Source organism: Papaver somniferum, chromosome 11 (genome assembly GCF_003573695.1).
Source record: "Papaver somniferum cultivar HN1 chromosome 11, ASM357369v1, whole genome shotgun sequence".
Lineage (NCBI taxonomy): Eukaryota > Viridiplantae > Streptophyta > Magnoliopsida > Ranunculales > Papaveraceae > Papaver > Papaver somniferum.
The window spans coordinates 79,812,062-79,825,526 of record NC_039368.1 but is presented as its reverse complement, the minus strand read 5'-3'; the positions used below and the strand labels follow the sequence as shown (position 1 = coordinate 79,825,526).

The 13,465-nt window shown below is 38.0% G+C and overlaps 2 protein-coding genes across 2 annotated transcripts; one reads left to right on the top strand and one right to left on the bottom strand.

Annotated features, from left to right (window-relative positions):
* Positions 1-1,451: 1,451 nt before the first annotated feature.
* On the bottom strand, positions 1,452-3,758 carry LOC113324635 (serpin-ZX-like). The gene is made up of 4 exons (XM_026572932.1): positions 3,564-3,758; positions 2,622-2,831; positions 2,183-2,276; positions 1,452-1,849 (listed from the first exon to the last, which is right to left on the bottom strand). The coding sequence occupies exons 1-4, from the start codon at positions 3,756-3,758 to the stop codon at positions 1,452-1,454; spliced, it is 897 nt and encodes a 298-aa protein (XP_026428717.1).
* Positions 3,759-6,313: 2,555 nt separating this feature from the next.
* LOC113324634 (probable inactive receptor kinase At2g26730) lies at positions 6,314-6,850 on the top strand. Its single transcript, XM_026572931.1, has one exon. It carries the CDS (start codon positions 6,314-6,316, stop codon positions 6,848-6,850), a length of 537 nt encoding a protein of 178 aa, XP_026428716.1.
* Positions 6,851-13,465: the final 6,615 nt, after the last annotated feature.

Below are 13,465 nucleotides of genomic sequence, written 5' to 3'. Positions count from 1 at the left end.
TAAGAATACAAGTGCACTTAAAATGTAAAATGCAGGAAATTCAAAAACTTGAGACTTGAGAAGTAAAGGTGTCGAGTTCACCGGCCCATTCATATATCAATTAGGATATTACTTGCTGCTGTTGTAAGGATTAAATTAAAGTTGCGATATTTATGAGATTTCAGTACCCATGGATTCAACCTGAGGAGACAAGAATTTATGCTGCTAGCTGTGGTAACTCTATCCCCTGGCCAAGACAGTAGTTGATTTTGAAATCTAATAGAGGATCAAGGTGGGAAGGTATTGATTGCGGCTTGATTTTGGCTCAAATTTGGTGCAGGTGATAAGATGTGCAGACAGGGAAAAGGACTGCTATTTGCTTTGATTGCTCAGGTCAAAGCACAAAACAAGAAACTTCAAATTAAACATGAATCAACCACAAAACGGAAAGCTTCTAAGAGACCTAACACTCATCATAAATAAACAGTTCCAGGGATAATACAAACTCCTTGAACAACTCAACTACGAAAGAAAGATGAATCCTAGCAATCAGACCGAATAAAAACTTAAGATAAAATTTAGAAAACATTGCAATACTCACCAAGGGACAACCAAGGCATGGGAAAGAACAACAACAAACACAGGACACCACCAACAATTCAAAATTTAAAACTAATTGCGAGCTAAAAACTATACTGGCGGTTGGGAAAAAATTCCTTTAATTCTAAACAAACTCAACACTGAAAAAACAGGGAGTTCTCCATAGGGATTGAAGAACTACAGGATTCATAAGCGTAAACAAATGAGAAAGCATACCTCAAACTGTTTTCTACTAATGTTCTTGCTCCAACATTCTACAATTGACATACAGTACATTATTTCTCACGTGTATATCACACTAATTCATGTACAAAGTCGACTCCGTGATTCAAAGGCTTGAGAAGAAATTTCAATGGACATACAATATTTCTCATGTGTATATATCACACTTATTCATGCACAAACTACAAAGTCGTCAATAGTTTCTTCGATTTTCTCTCATTAATCTGATGGGCTGACTCCAAGCCTAAAATTTTCCGATAATACGAGCTGAAAAGCCCATTTTTACCATCTTCACTACCTTAATACTTTTTCCTGCCTTCCGGTAACTGGATTCCTAACTCCACTTCTGGTGGAGGGTGAAAATTTCGTGTAGAGTTGCCAGATGCTTATTCATACAAGTCTCCTTCTAGCTATTGGATTCTTGAACCCGCCGTGGATTTGCATGTGTAGGATAAAGAAAGTTAAAAATGAAACAGAACATAGATCAAAACTAAATGAATAAATATATATTCAGTTGACAAAAATTATTGATAAAAAGTGATGACTTCAAAAATCAAAAACTCAAGTCAGAGAGGAAAAGTGAGATGTTTAAAGTTGCGCACTGAATGAAACTAAAAAAAGAGCTAGCAGGTAGATAATCCATACCGGCATCAAAATTTTAACAATGGGTTGAGGACATGTCCCATGAACAACACCATGCCACTTTGCTCCTCTCGTATAATGAACATGAAAGGATGATCGGCCACAAAATCGACACGAGGTTTAGCACGACCAGTACGACGAGCAGATACATACATGCCGCAAACAGCAGTAGAAGCAGCAGCCTCGGTTCCTTTTTCATCAACTTCAACAAAACACTTGTGAAAAACTTTCTCAGCATGAAGCTTACAGGTACCATCAATATTAACCATCTCTGTCAGCCCTGCTTTGGATGGATCAAAAGGCAAAACTACGCCCAATACCTTGAGTACTCTTGATGCATCAAAATCAAAAAGGATTTTGAACTTCGGAACCTTGAATTCTCCCGTCAGAACCAAACTTTGATTGTCTGGGACATATTTTTGCAAAAAACGAGCCGGATTAGAACTCACCTTAGCTATAAGTTCACCAAGCCCATTTCATTGCTCTGGTAAAATTATATACATAGAAAAACTTGGACCACGAGCATTTTCTGAACATTTGTATGGGAGTTTAAGTACTTTGAACCTATCGTAACAAGTAATATATTGTTTTGTTCTTGACGACATGAAGGGAACTTGTAGTGTTTTTTCTCCATCCAAGAGATAGAACTCCGATTTCTTGGTTAGCGATGAATCAAATTGATCACAGTCTTTCCAACATCCTTTGAAATAGAATGCATTCGCCAATACGAATCGTGTACCTTCATTGACTGCTCTGTTGGGAATAAGATTTTTGATTAATCCATTGGTTTTGTTTTCAACCCAGTTATTCACCTCGTTCAGCACCTTATTGCTCTAATGAAAATAGATTAAAATCATTAAAACAGTAAAAAGGAGTAGTTCTAGCTAGGCAAGCCGTAATTTCAACATCACTAAAAACTTGACAAAAACACTAACATGCAAGGTACATATTTTTCTGTAACTCCAACTGACTCGTTTATCTGACAAATTATATCTGAAAATTACACCTCACCTAACTCAAAAATTCTTAAATATCAGGGTTATCCTTTAAAAACTTTCGAATCTGGACAAATATATAAGTTCTGACTCGAGCCGAGTCAGATTCAGATTTTGAGTCAGATCAATATAAAGAGGCTGCGAGTTAAAATGAAATAATAAATTAAGAATTTTCTAGCTTACCTGATTTTTGAAATCCACAGCTTTGGCTTCTGCTTTATATACTGCGGCGGTAACTCTTTTGTATGAAGGTTTAATGGGACAAGATTTTTCAGTCCAAACACCACCAACAAAACAAAGTTTGGGTTCCTTCCGTTTTCCGCATGAGTCAATGAGTTTAGAATTACCACAATTTAGATTGTCGAGGCTTTCAGAGTTGAGTAAGCCTAATATCTGTTTCAAGGTTTCACCACTTACTCCAGATGCAAGTAAACCTAGAGCAGTGTGTTGGAACAATTGCCGATTTCACACCTGCAAAACAGAGATTAAGACACAAAACAAAGTGACGGCTGAGTCATGACCAGGTCGCTCTCTTTAGGACGTTTCGTGGCTCTGCCTTGAATTTTGTGCAAGCAGTTCTTTTCCGTCACAACGCCCCCAGGATAAAACAGCCGAAAAAAACTCTCTTTCGATCTCTCAAGCACACAATGAGAAATCGATCACTTTTACTCTCTCTATTCTTGCTCAGTATTTTTGGTCTCTTGATTCTCAAAAAAACAATAGTGTAAAAACTTGTTTTTTTTCTTTCTGTTCTCAAAACTATTTTTATAACCAGGCAGTCAATGCAGATTAATGGAGAATAAATTGGATTAATTGCTGCAATTAAAATTTCATTCCAAACAGTCAAAAAACGGGCAAATAAATCATGTCATAATTAGCGCAATTAAAACATAATTAAGTGCAGTAAAAAAAAACGGTTTGAAAAAATCTTTTAAAAAAAAATCCAAGAAACCTCCTAAGACCCCGCTCCCGGACTAATGTCATATATATATATGCACAATCAGTAGGGGGAGGGGATTCGATCCTGAGAGCTAACCCTCCAGGCCCAAAATGTTTAACCACTGGGCCAAGCTCGAATTATTGATATAAATGTATAAAAGAATTATTTTAAAACATATATCCCACCACAGTGTCTATTGAGAATGGAGAGAATACAAAATTCTTGTTCTTCGATTCTTTTAACCGGACATCCTTGACTAGTTTCATGCATGAATTGGCGGTGCTTTTGTTACTAGTTTCTGCCTTCACAGTTTTCCTTGTTGCTGATCCATGAGTTTTGAATGAGGGAGGCTTTACTTTTAGTTTCTTTTCGATGGTCATGATCAGAAACCCCTACACTGTATCAATCTCTCCTTTACATATACAAGGAGGTCCCAAACTTGTTGCCCAAGTTAACGAAAGTCGGGATTTGGAAACTAAAAAAGGTCTGCCGAGACTGGGACGGTTTAAGTCAAGCTGTGTCCGGTCCTAGTTTTAGAATCCTTTGAAGATCCGTATTCTGTAGCTATAAAAAGGATCAACAATTAGCCAAAGAATCAGTTTAACTTGCAACATTCTGACACAAATGTTTGAGCTGCCATGGATGAATGGGTGGACGAATCCGAAACTTTTAGTGATGGAAATACATATTCAGCTCCTAAGAATCCCACTGAAAAACATATATTCAACTGGCAACAGCAATATAATCGTCGAGGCTTCCTAAACTGTGAAGAATCGATGGATTTAACAGTATCACTTGAGATGCTTCTCCGAATGGTGACATTTATTGCAGAAATGTGGATTGATGTGAATACAAGGTTTGATGACAGGAGGTCGTTCTATACTTTTCTATGGTTGTTACAAACTTCTGACCTGGATTGGCACAAGTATGTTGAGCGCCATCGTATCTAAGTTTAGCTTCTGATTCAAACTGGGTTATGGCAAATAAATACTACGACAAAAGCTTGTCACTGATGCAACTTTTGCAAAGAATTCATTCAGAATCTGGCGATGATTGCAGCCGAGAGCAGGCTGGACTATTAGCCTCTTTCCTCGATCACCTCATCAAGATGCAACAGGAGCAGCGGGTCACTGCATGCGGTTTTTCCGAGCGTCTGGAGCAGTTGCGAAAGTCTGTCGCAGCCTCATTTTCTACCAATGGTGTGGATGGTGATGGAGATGCGGACAAGGGTCCTTTTATCTTTTTCAACTACTCCTGGGACTACTACATGCGGCATCAAAAGCACATGTTTGATAGTCTGTATATCATGTCAGGGGAATCGACTTAGTTGTTGAGGAAACTCGAGGCTTCCCATTCCATTAGTCCCTCACTTGCCGAGGCGTCCCACAAGATTCTTGAAATCATTATGTTGTCTATTTCGAAATTTAAGAAATGCAAGGAATTATTGGATCAGTCTCTAGATGGGTGTCATCCCTTTGATGCACAAAAAATGATGAGAATGGCTCTATAAAATAAAGGAGTTTTTGATGAATTTGAAAGACATATAAAGCATCTCCAAGAGCAAGGTATTGGCAAAAAAACTGTCTCAGAGAGGCTGCCTGGTGATAGCCGAGAATATGTCCCAGGAGCACTGCTTGAATGTTTTAGAGATGTAGTTAGTAAGGCTAAAATTACAATAGATGAACCCGGTGCAGAGTGGAGGAATTTGTCTAGGGACATCTCATCTACCCTTCAAGATGCGCATTCGAATGCTGCGGAGGAAACATTGGAGCTGATAAACGAAGCAGTCGAAAAACTGAATTCAGTTATGTTTTCTTCTGTTACCGGCGGAGGCTCACCCATTGGAAATGTCACATACTGGAGAGTCTTATTTTGAATCATCCCTAGTTAATCATCGGTTGGATCGTATACGTAAAAAGTACGGGAAGACAATCAAACTCAGGGTTAAACTGTTAGATAGCACTGACAAAAACATACACCACAGTGTACTCTTTCGTGTGGAGACATACTTGAATCGGCTTCATGGATCAATGAGTTTATTATTGTCAGCTGGGTACAGGATCCTAGTTGAGTTTGTAGCCATGCACAAAACATTGTCAGAAATTACTTACATGCTAGGAGATGCTTTTACAACTGGTGGTGCTGGTATGAACGATATGATCGATGAAACATCTCCAGGGACTTCAATCAAGAATGACAAAGGGGAGTTCGATGTTCCTTGGGATAAACACAATGTTGTTGATAAAGTGAAGTATGACCCAAACGATCCCTGTATAGGGATCGTGTATGCTAATTCAAGCTTTGTCTATGATCCTGACAGCGACTCAGGAAGTGACACTGAATTCAGTTAACTATGGACAAAGTCTAGTAATTTTTGCAAAGTACCATTGTTATTACACTGTATGAGCAGTACTTACCATCAAATGTTTTCTATATGGATTCTTCGAAGAATTGAAGCGGAAAAAGTCATAAACAATTGTTTTATCCTAATGGCCGGCACTTAAAACTTAAATGTCAGATTAGTTCTAGTACTTTAACATAGTTCGTAAATTTTACCTTGAATAGTGCCATAGATAAACTTACAAAATCCCTTAGTAAACTCAGCCGAATAGCACTTGCATCTGATTTTAAATGTCACGTCAGCAGTTAGCTCTGCAATGTTCCTCCTTGTACATTCCCGACTACTCTAACATTACTTCTTATCTTCTCTAATTCTGCTCACCATTAAGTTCATACGCATTGGCTCGAACTCCAACCCTGTTCTCAATCAAAATGAGGCGAATCTCTTCGGAATGTTCGTCTTTTCTCTTTTTCTTGTCTTCCAGATGATACACTCAGAAAAAGATGATGTGAAACTTGAATTGATTAAGTTCTGTAATCAACTTTCTGGGGGTAGTTGCAATCCCACCCTTGGCTGGGATATGAATACCGATCCATGCACCAAGGTGTGGGTTGTAATTCCAAATTAACTTCCGTGAAGAAAGTCATTCTAGATAACCTGTTACTTCCAGGAACTTTTGATGCAGTTTCTCTCTGTGCCGCTAAGTCACTTACAGTTCTGAGCCTCACCAACAATACTATCACTGGAGAAATACCACAAGAGACGGGAAACTGTACACAGTTGACTCACCTTTATTTGAGTGGCAACAAGCTCTCTGGCAGTTTTCCTGTTTCTCTGTCTCACTTAAACAATCTAAAAAGGTTGGATATCTCTGATAATTTTTTCTCCGGTGCATTACCAGATTTCACGATTATATCCGCCGGGCTGGTATCATTTCTTGTTCAGAACAATTCACTTACTGGAAAGATACCACAGTTTGATTTTGAGAATATCATTTCTTTTAATGTTTCATTCAACTATTTTACTGGACCAGTTCCAGACCTTAAAGGTCGTTTTTCGGTAGACAGCTTGTTAGGAAATCCAGGTTTGTGCGGATATCCGTTACCAAACAAATGCCCACCATCGAAATAGTCCTTTTTAAGTAGACAGCTTCCTTTTACCATCTTATCCAGTTTCCGCTAAGGTGGTTTTTGTGTGGCTGGTGTTTTTGTTGTTGTTGTGGTGGTGGTCCTTTGTGGTGCTGATGCTTTTCGGTTGCTGGTGATTGATCAAATAGATGGTGGTGTGAAGTTGGAGTTGTTTTGATGGCCGGTTACAGTTATGGTGGAGGGTGTCTGAGTTGTGGTGGTTTTAGGCTCTTTCTTGCTTGATTTTTTTCTACCGGTGGTGATGATGCTCCTGCCGATGTCCCTTGTAGTTGTTCTTTGACCTGCAACGTGCTCCTTTTGCGCTGCTTGCATTTTTGCTGCTTCTGGGTGTCAGGCTAGTCTGGCCTCAAACTAGGTTATTTATGGGTTTGTTGTACTTATAAGCCCAGTCTTGGGCTGTTGGTTTGTTCCCAAGTTCATATTGTTTTGGCCTAAAAGAGTTTTATGCTCTCACAGCAGGTTGTAGTGTCAGTTTAACCAAGAGTTGAGCAACAAGCATCATCTTTTTTTCTTTACTTATTTTTATTTTTTTTTCTTTTTTATTGAGAATTTCTAAATGATTTTTCTTCTTTTAAATGTTTGCAATTTCCTGTTTAGTTGAAAGAACATGGGACAATGGCGAATTTAGCTTCCTTTTTTTCTCTTCTTTTTTCGGTCACTGTGCATAAATCAACTGATTATACCTCTAACATGTGTACATGCCAAAAAATTATATTTGGCATATATCCACTCACTATGGGTATGCTAAACTGCCAAACTCATATACCTATATGTCAGGAATAACATATAGGCATACACGACAGACTTTCCAGCGAGCGATAGAGTGTCTATCGCTCGATGGTCAAGACATCGCTCGCTGGTCAATAAATCGTCAGTTGTAGTTATTGTGTCGCTCGCTGGTTTGATCAATGCTTATCAGATCTTCATCCAACGGCCACTATTTTTTCCCTTTATAAATACCTAATTTCAATCTCATTTCAATTGACACCAGAATTTCTAAATCTCTTTAGAATTTATCAATCTCCAATTCTTTTCATCACTTTTCCAATTCCTCAGAGAGAATGGCTGATAATATGAACATTGCTGAGTTCACTGAGTTCGTAGTAAACCAACATGCTACCGAAAATCAAAGAGTTGTTGATCGTGCCAATGTAGAGAGTGAAATTAGGAAAAAGCAAATTAGGAGACGTCAATTTATGAGGCGAAAACCAAAATTCACTACTGCGGAAGATGAATGTATTTGCAGGAATTATATTTATTTTACTGAGGATCCATCATTTCATCTCCAACCATTATGGAAAAGTTTTTTTTTTGAGAAATTTCAAGAACAAACAATGAACCTGTACAATCGTGATGTGTTTGAGTTGATTCAGCGCTTCACTATAATTAAGCAGGAAGTTACTAGGTATGTTGCTTTACTTCAGCAAGAAGGTCCAAACTTGAGAAGTGGTGAAACCACGATGGAACTTCAACGAAGGTGTCATGCGGAATATCGTCGCAACTTTGAAAGTTGTTTCGAGATTTTAAGATATTTGGCCAAATATTGTCCAACATTTATGTTGTAATTTCTCAATTATCCACTTAAATATTAAGTTTTAATATTTGTTTAAATTATTAATTGTAAGATTGGATTAAGTATATAATTAATATTAAATTTCAACAATATTCGTCAAATTTTCAAATTCATTAAACTTCGATATAATCATTAATAGTCATTTTACAAGACATAAAAATAGGCGATAATTGGAAAGACTTTAAAAATAAAAATTTGGGACAATGTTCTTCATCTTCTTCATTTCACAAAACTTGAAGACTTCTTTGCTTCTTACCAATTTCTTTTATAATTATCACATATCTTCTTAAGGGCACCTTCAAGCACTACTCCAGAAAAATCAAGTTGCGTTGCCGAATCAAGTAGAGAATAGATTGAAAAAAAGAGAAATTTTTTTGTGTAAAAAACTTCGGGTAAGTTTTGAGTTTGAAAGTTACATATTTATAGCGATAAAGAACTAGCCGTTGGCGCTAGAGTTAATAACACTGGCGATGAAGACTTTACTGCTAGCGATAAAGTGATTATCCCTGGCCTTATTTATAATATCGCTCGTTATAAAGTCTACCGCTCAGTGATTTTCCCATAGTTCCGCAATTGATTTGCCATGCCACCTGCCAAACAACATTTTTTTATTTTGGCATGTGCATAGAAATAGGACTAACAACTAACCTTACTCATTTCTTTAATCTGCAAATTTTTACACAAAGAATCCATGGGACACGGTGTGGCAAGAATATGTAGTTTTACTCGTAAATAAACAAATGCCACGAGGGATATGGGTCACATGGGATATAATTGGGATAGCAGCATCATGGGTGACAGAGGTTCTCTAAATATGAGGTTCTAGGATCACTTTACCAATCCTTCTAAATACTGTATTATTCTATTTCTGTTTCATATTCCTTCCGTCCATTCTTTAATAATAAGCAATCCAAAGAAGAAATGGAAGACTATGAATCATGAGTCATGACTAGCAAAATATCTCTTTCATGTAGAAACATATTTGAATCGGCTTCATGGATCCATCAGTTTATTATTGTCAGCTGGGGATAGGATCCCCTTTTGCAACCGGCGGCGCTGGTATGAATGATATGAGTGATGAAACATCTCTAGGGACTTATATCAGAATGACAAAGGGGATTTCGATTTTCCTTGGGATAAACATAATGTTCCTGATAAAGTGAAGTACGGCCCGAATGATCCCAGCATGCAGAACGTGTATGTTGATTCGAGCTCCTTCTATGATCCGTACAACAGCGACTCAGGAAGCGACACTGAATTCATTTAAATGGATGGAGATCAGACGCTTTCACACCATAGAACCCTATTTTCTAAAAATTCTTCTTCTGATTTCGTCTCTATGAGCGGCTAATCGGCCATTCATGGGCTCTGATGGTATCTGATACATGAATAATTTGGGGTACTGCTTAATTCTGAGATATAGATTCGATACAAACGAAGATTTGATTATTTAATTGAAGATTTGATTGAGATTTCACAAAAGAGAAAAAGGGTTTCGGTATTCTGAAAATTTCGGCGGTTCAGGAAAAGTTCTTTAGATGGATTTGTTTTTTATTCTATTCTTCTCGATCTCTTGGCCTTCTTCTGATTACAGCCACCAAAGTCAGGTATTGTTCCTCATCAATTATCAAGATTGGGTTTTTTAATTAGTTTTTTCAGAGGATTTGAATTTTTTATCTGCAATTGGAACCTTAGAGAGTTCTTTACTGACATTTGGAAGAATCACTGGTTAATCCCCCACAAATGGTTATTTGCTTTCCCTGTTTCCAAGCCTACCTCTGCATATTCCTCTTGCACGCTGGTTTAACAATTCTCTGTCATGAATTTCTAATTTTCTTTTAGTCTGTTGGGTTCCCAATTCAATAGTTTTACTATAAATACTCTTGATGATGAAGTTGTTTGTTATACCTAAGTTGTGCGTCTCATCCAGTTTATTCCCTGTAATAACCCAATTTCAATACCTAGCTATCATTCTTCACCTTGTAGCTTTTCAGCTGTTCATCAGTGTATCACCATGTATGCAGTCTGGCATGGTGATGTGTCCCAGATAACAAATCAATTACAACAACCCCTGAATCTGAGTAATGGGAGACAGTTCAACCTTAATGAAGTCATACCTACTAGATACCAAAACACTCATATGCCATGGACTAACTGTCTGATAGGAATTTTTACTGGGCCAGTAGAAAGGAACTGCTGGGATGTAAAAATGCTTTGTTGTTTCAATGGGAGATTCATGGGGGGATTTCTGTGAGAAAAGCTAGTGAGTGGGTTTACCTTATTAGGTTTGAACATGACTATGAGATGCATAGAGTTTTAAATCTTGCTACTAGAAGAGTATTTGGAGATCTTTTCAGCATCAAAAAATGGGAAGCTTCTGATGACTTGAAGAATTGGTTTCCTACAGAGGAGTTGTTCTTTATTACTGTCAAAAACCTTGCTCCAGCACAAGTAACAAGTGACAGGCTTCGAAGATACTTAGCCTACATGGGAGAGATACTTTCCTTCTCTTATCCAGTGAGACACTCTAATGGAAGCCTTTCAATCACAGTAAGAGCAAGTATTAGGTTCCGACAGAGGATAAGGTTCAGTGTCAAAGCTAAAAATGAATTGGGGCTGGTCAACACTGTTTATTTTCAGTTTCACAATTTCCTTCTTAACTTCTGTGACTTCTGTGAATTAATTGTTCATAAAACCCAAGACTATATGCACTTTCACATGGCGCAATACCAGGCTGAAGTTCAGCAAGCTCAGGCCGATGCAGTCCTAATTGTAATGCAGCAAGAAGTTGTGAACCAGCAAGAGCTGATGGTGCCTGCGATGGTGCAGGATGGTATGGAGCTCTCAGAAGATAGTCTGAGTAGTTCCACAACTGAACGTGCTGCTTCGGAGGTAACCTTTACTGATTATTTAAATCGGATTGATAGTGAAAATGAAAACTCTACAGTTTATGAATCTCGCAACTTATCTGCTTCTGTTGATTATCCTCCTGCTACTTGGTTTAATGGGTCTCCAAGAAATGTATTGGAAAATAAATTTAACAAGGGCACTTATATGTGGAAGAATATGCCAAAAAGAGACAGACCTGGTAACCCGTTTAACTTTGTTTCTGGTCTTTGGGGGGAGTCTTCCTCATCACAGCATAACACAAGCCTGAATAGTACTGCATATGCTAGAAATTGGGCCCTGATGCAAAATTATTTTGAACCTCTTACTGAGCATTGATAGTCAGACAGAAGCACGTGTGGTGGAAGTTCTTGAACATGCAAGATCTTTCAAGGAATACCCACACCAACGGTTTAATGGTGAATCTTCCTCAAATTCTTCTGGTGGTCGTGGGGTTAACTGTCAAGGTGATAATTTGGAAGATACAACCAGCTAGATCTATATCTCATGAAAAGCAGCTACCCTGGATTTCAGTATTATTCATGTAAAATGCCATCAGAGCCTATGAGCCCCTTTTCTGTATTTTTTGCTTTGCTTGTTGCTTGTAGATTTTCTTTTTTGCTGCCTGTAGCTATAGAACTATCTATTTTATTTCCTTAGTTTTTTCTCTCTTGTTTTCCTCCCTGTAATCATCCTTGTAGCAGTAATAGTTGAAATTGTAAGTACCTTCCTCCTTTGTTCTTTCTATACTCTGCGAGTTTAATTTTAGATTGCTTTCCCCTGTTTTGTGCATGTCAGTTTAAATTTTCCCGTCCCTTCCATATTTTCCTCTCTTTTTTGGGGGTTTATATTTGCCTTTCTGCCTGGCTTTAATTAGCTTTCTAGGTTCTCTTTTGGCCTTTGGATCTCCTTTTGTTGTTGAGATGTGCTCATACAGGTGTAGTCTTGTGGTCTTTTGGAACCTGTGATTTTCGTTGAACAGTTTTTTTCTTTGTTTAGGTCTCATTCTATTCCTCCTTAGGGTGTTTCAAGGCTTCTTGTCCCTGTTTTACCTTTATTCCGGTGGTGCTCCTTTCCCTTTCTGTGTACATGTGGGCTTTATTTTTCAACCTTCTGTTTTCTTTTGCTGTTTTAGGCCGCTGTCTCATTACCTCCTTTTGGACCGTTGTTTTCATTTTGCTATTTTGGGCTGCTGTCTCATTACCTTCATTTTTATCTCTTTTTTTCTTGTTCTATAACCCTTTAGCCCTTTAGTTTTCTTCAATGAAACTTCTTTCGTGGAACGTCCAAGGAATTGGGACGCCTATTACTAAAGACCATCTTAATCACCTGTGCCATTATTATAAACCAGATATTGTATTTTTATCTGAGACAAAGGCCCGGCCCATTCGAAAAAATGAACCTCTTATTGAAAAAATTTGTCTTTGATGATTGATTCATAATCCCGTCAGTTGGGATAGCTACAGGGTTGGCGATCGCGTGGCATAATAATGTGGAGTTAAACCTAGTCTCGGCATATTTAAATGTTTGCCATTTTGAATCAAGAATTGGCGACAAATAAATAGAGATTACATGTGTTTATGGAGCAGTGGAAGAAGAGGATAAAATTTCCCAATGGTCTCATATTTTGGATTTATCGAAACAAGTTCAAAAACCATGGGTTCTAATCGGAGACTTAAATATCATTCTAGACTCGGGAGAAAAACAAGGTGGCAACATCACAAGTTCAAGTAGTAAAACTTTTGTCATTCAGACAATAGATGCAATGGGGCTTCAAGATGCGGGATATGAAGGCGCTCCTTTTACGTGGTCGAATAACAGAAGCGGAGATGCTAATATTTGTGAAAGAATTGATAGAGCTTTAATCTCATATCAATGGATTCAGATGTTCCAGAATACTAAGGTAAGTCACCTACCTAGAGTTGGCTCGGAACATACTCCTATACTTCTATACTCCAATCCGGAAATAAAAAATCTTCAAAAACCCTTTACATGTCTTAGATCCTGGCTCTCGCATCCTACTTTATCAACTGTAGTAGAGGCATCCTGGAAACTAAACTCCCGTAGGTCTCCTGACAGAAACTTGGCATCCAACCTGAAATCTCTTTCCTTGGACTTGGCTCGTTGGAATTCAGATGT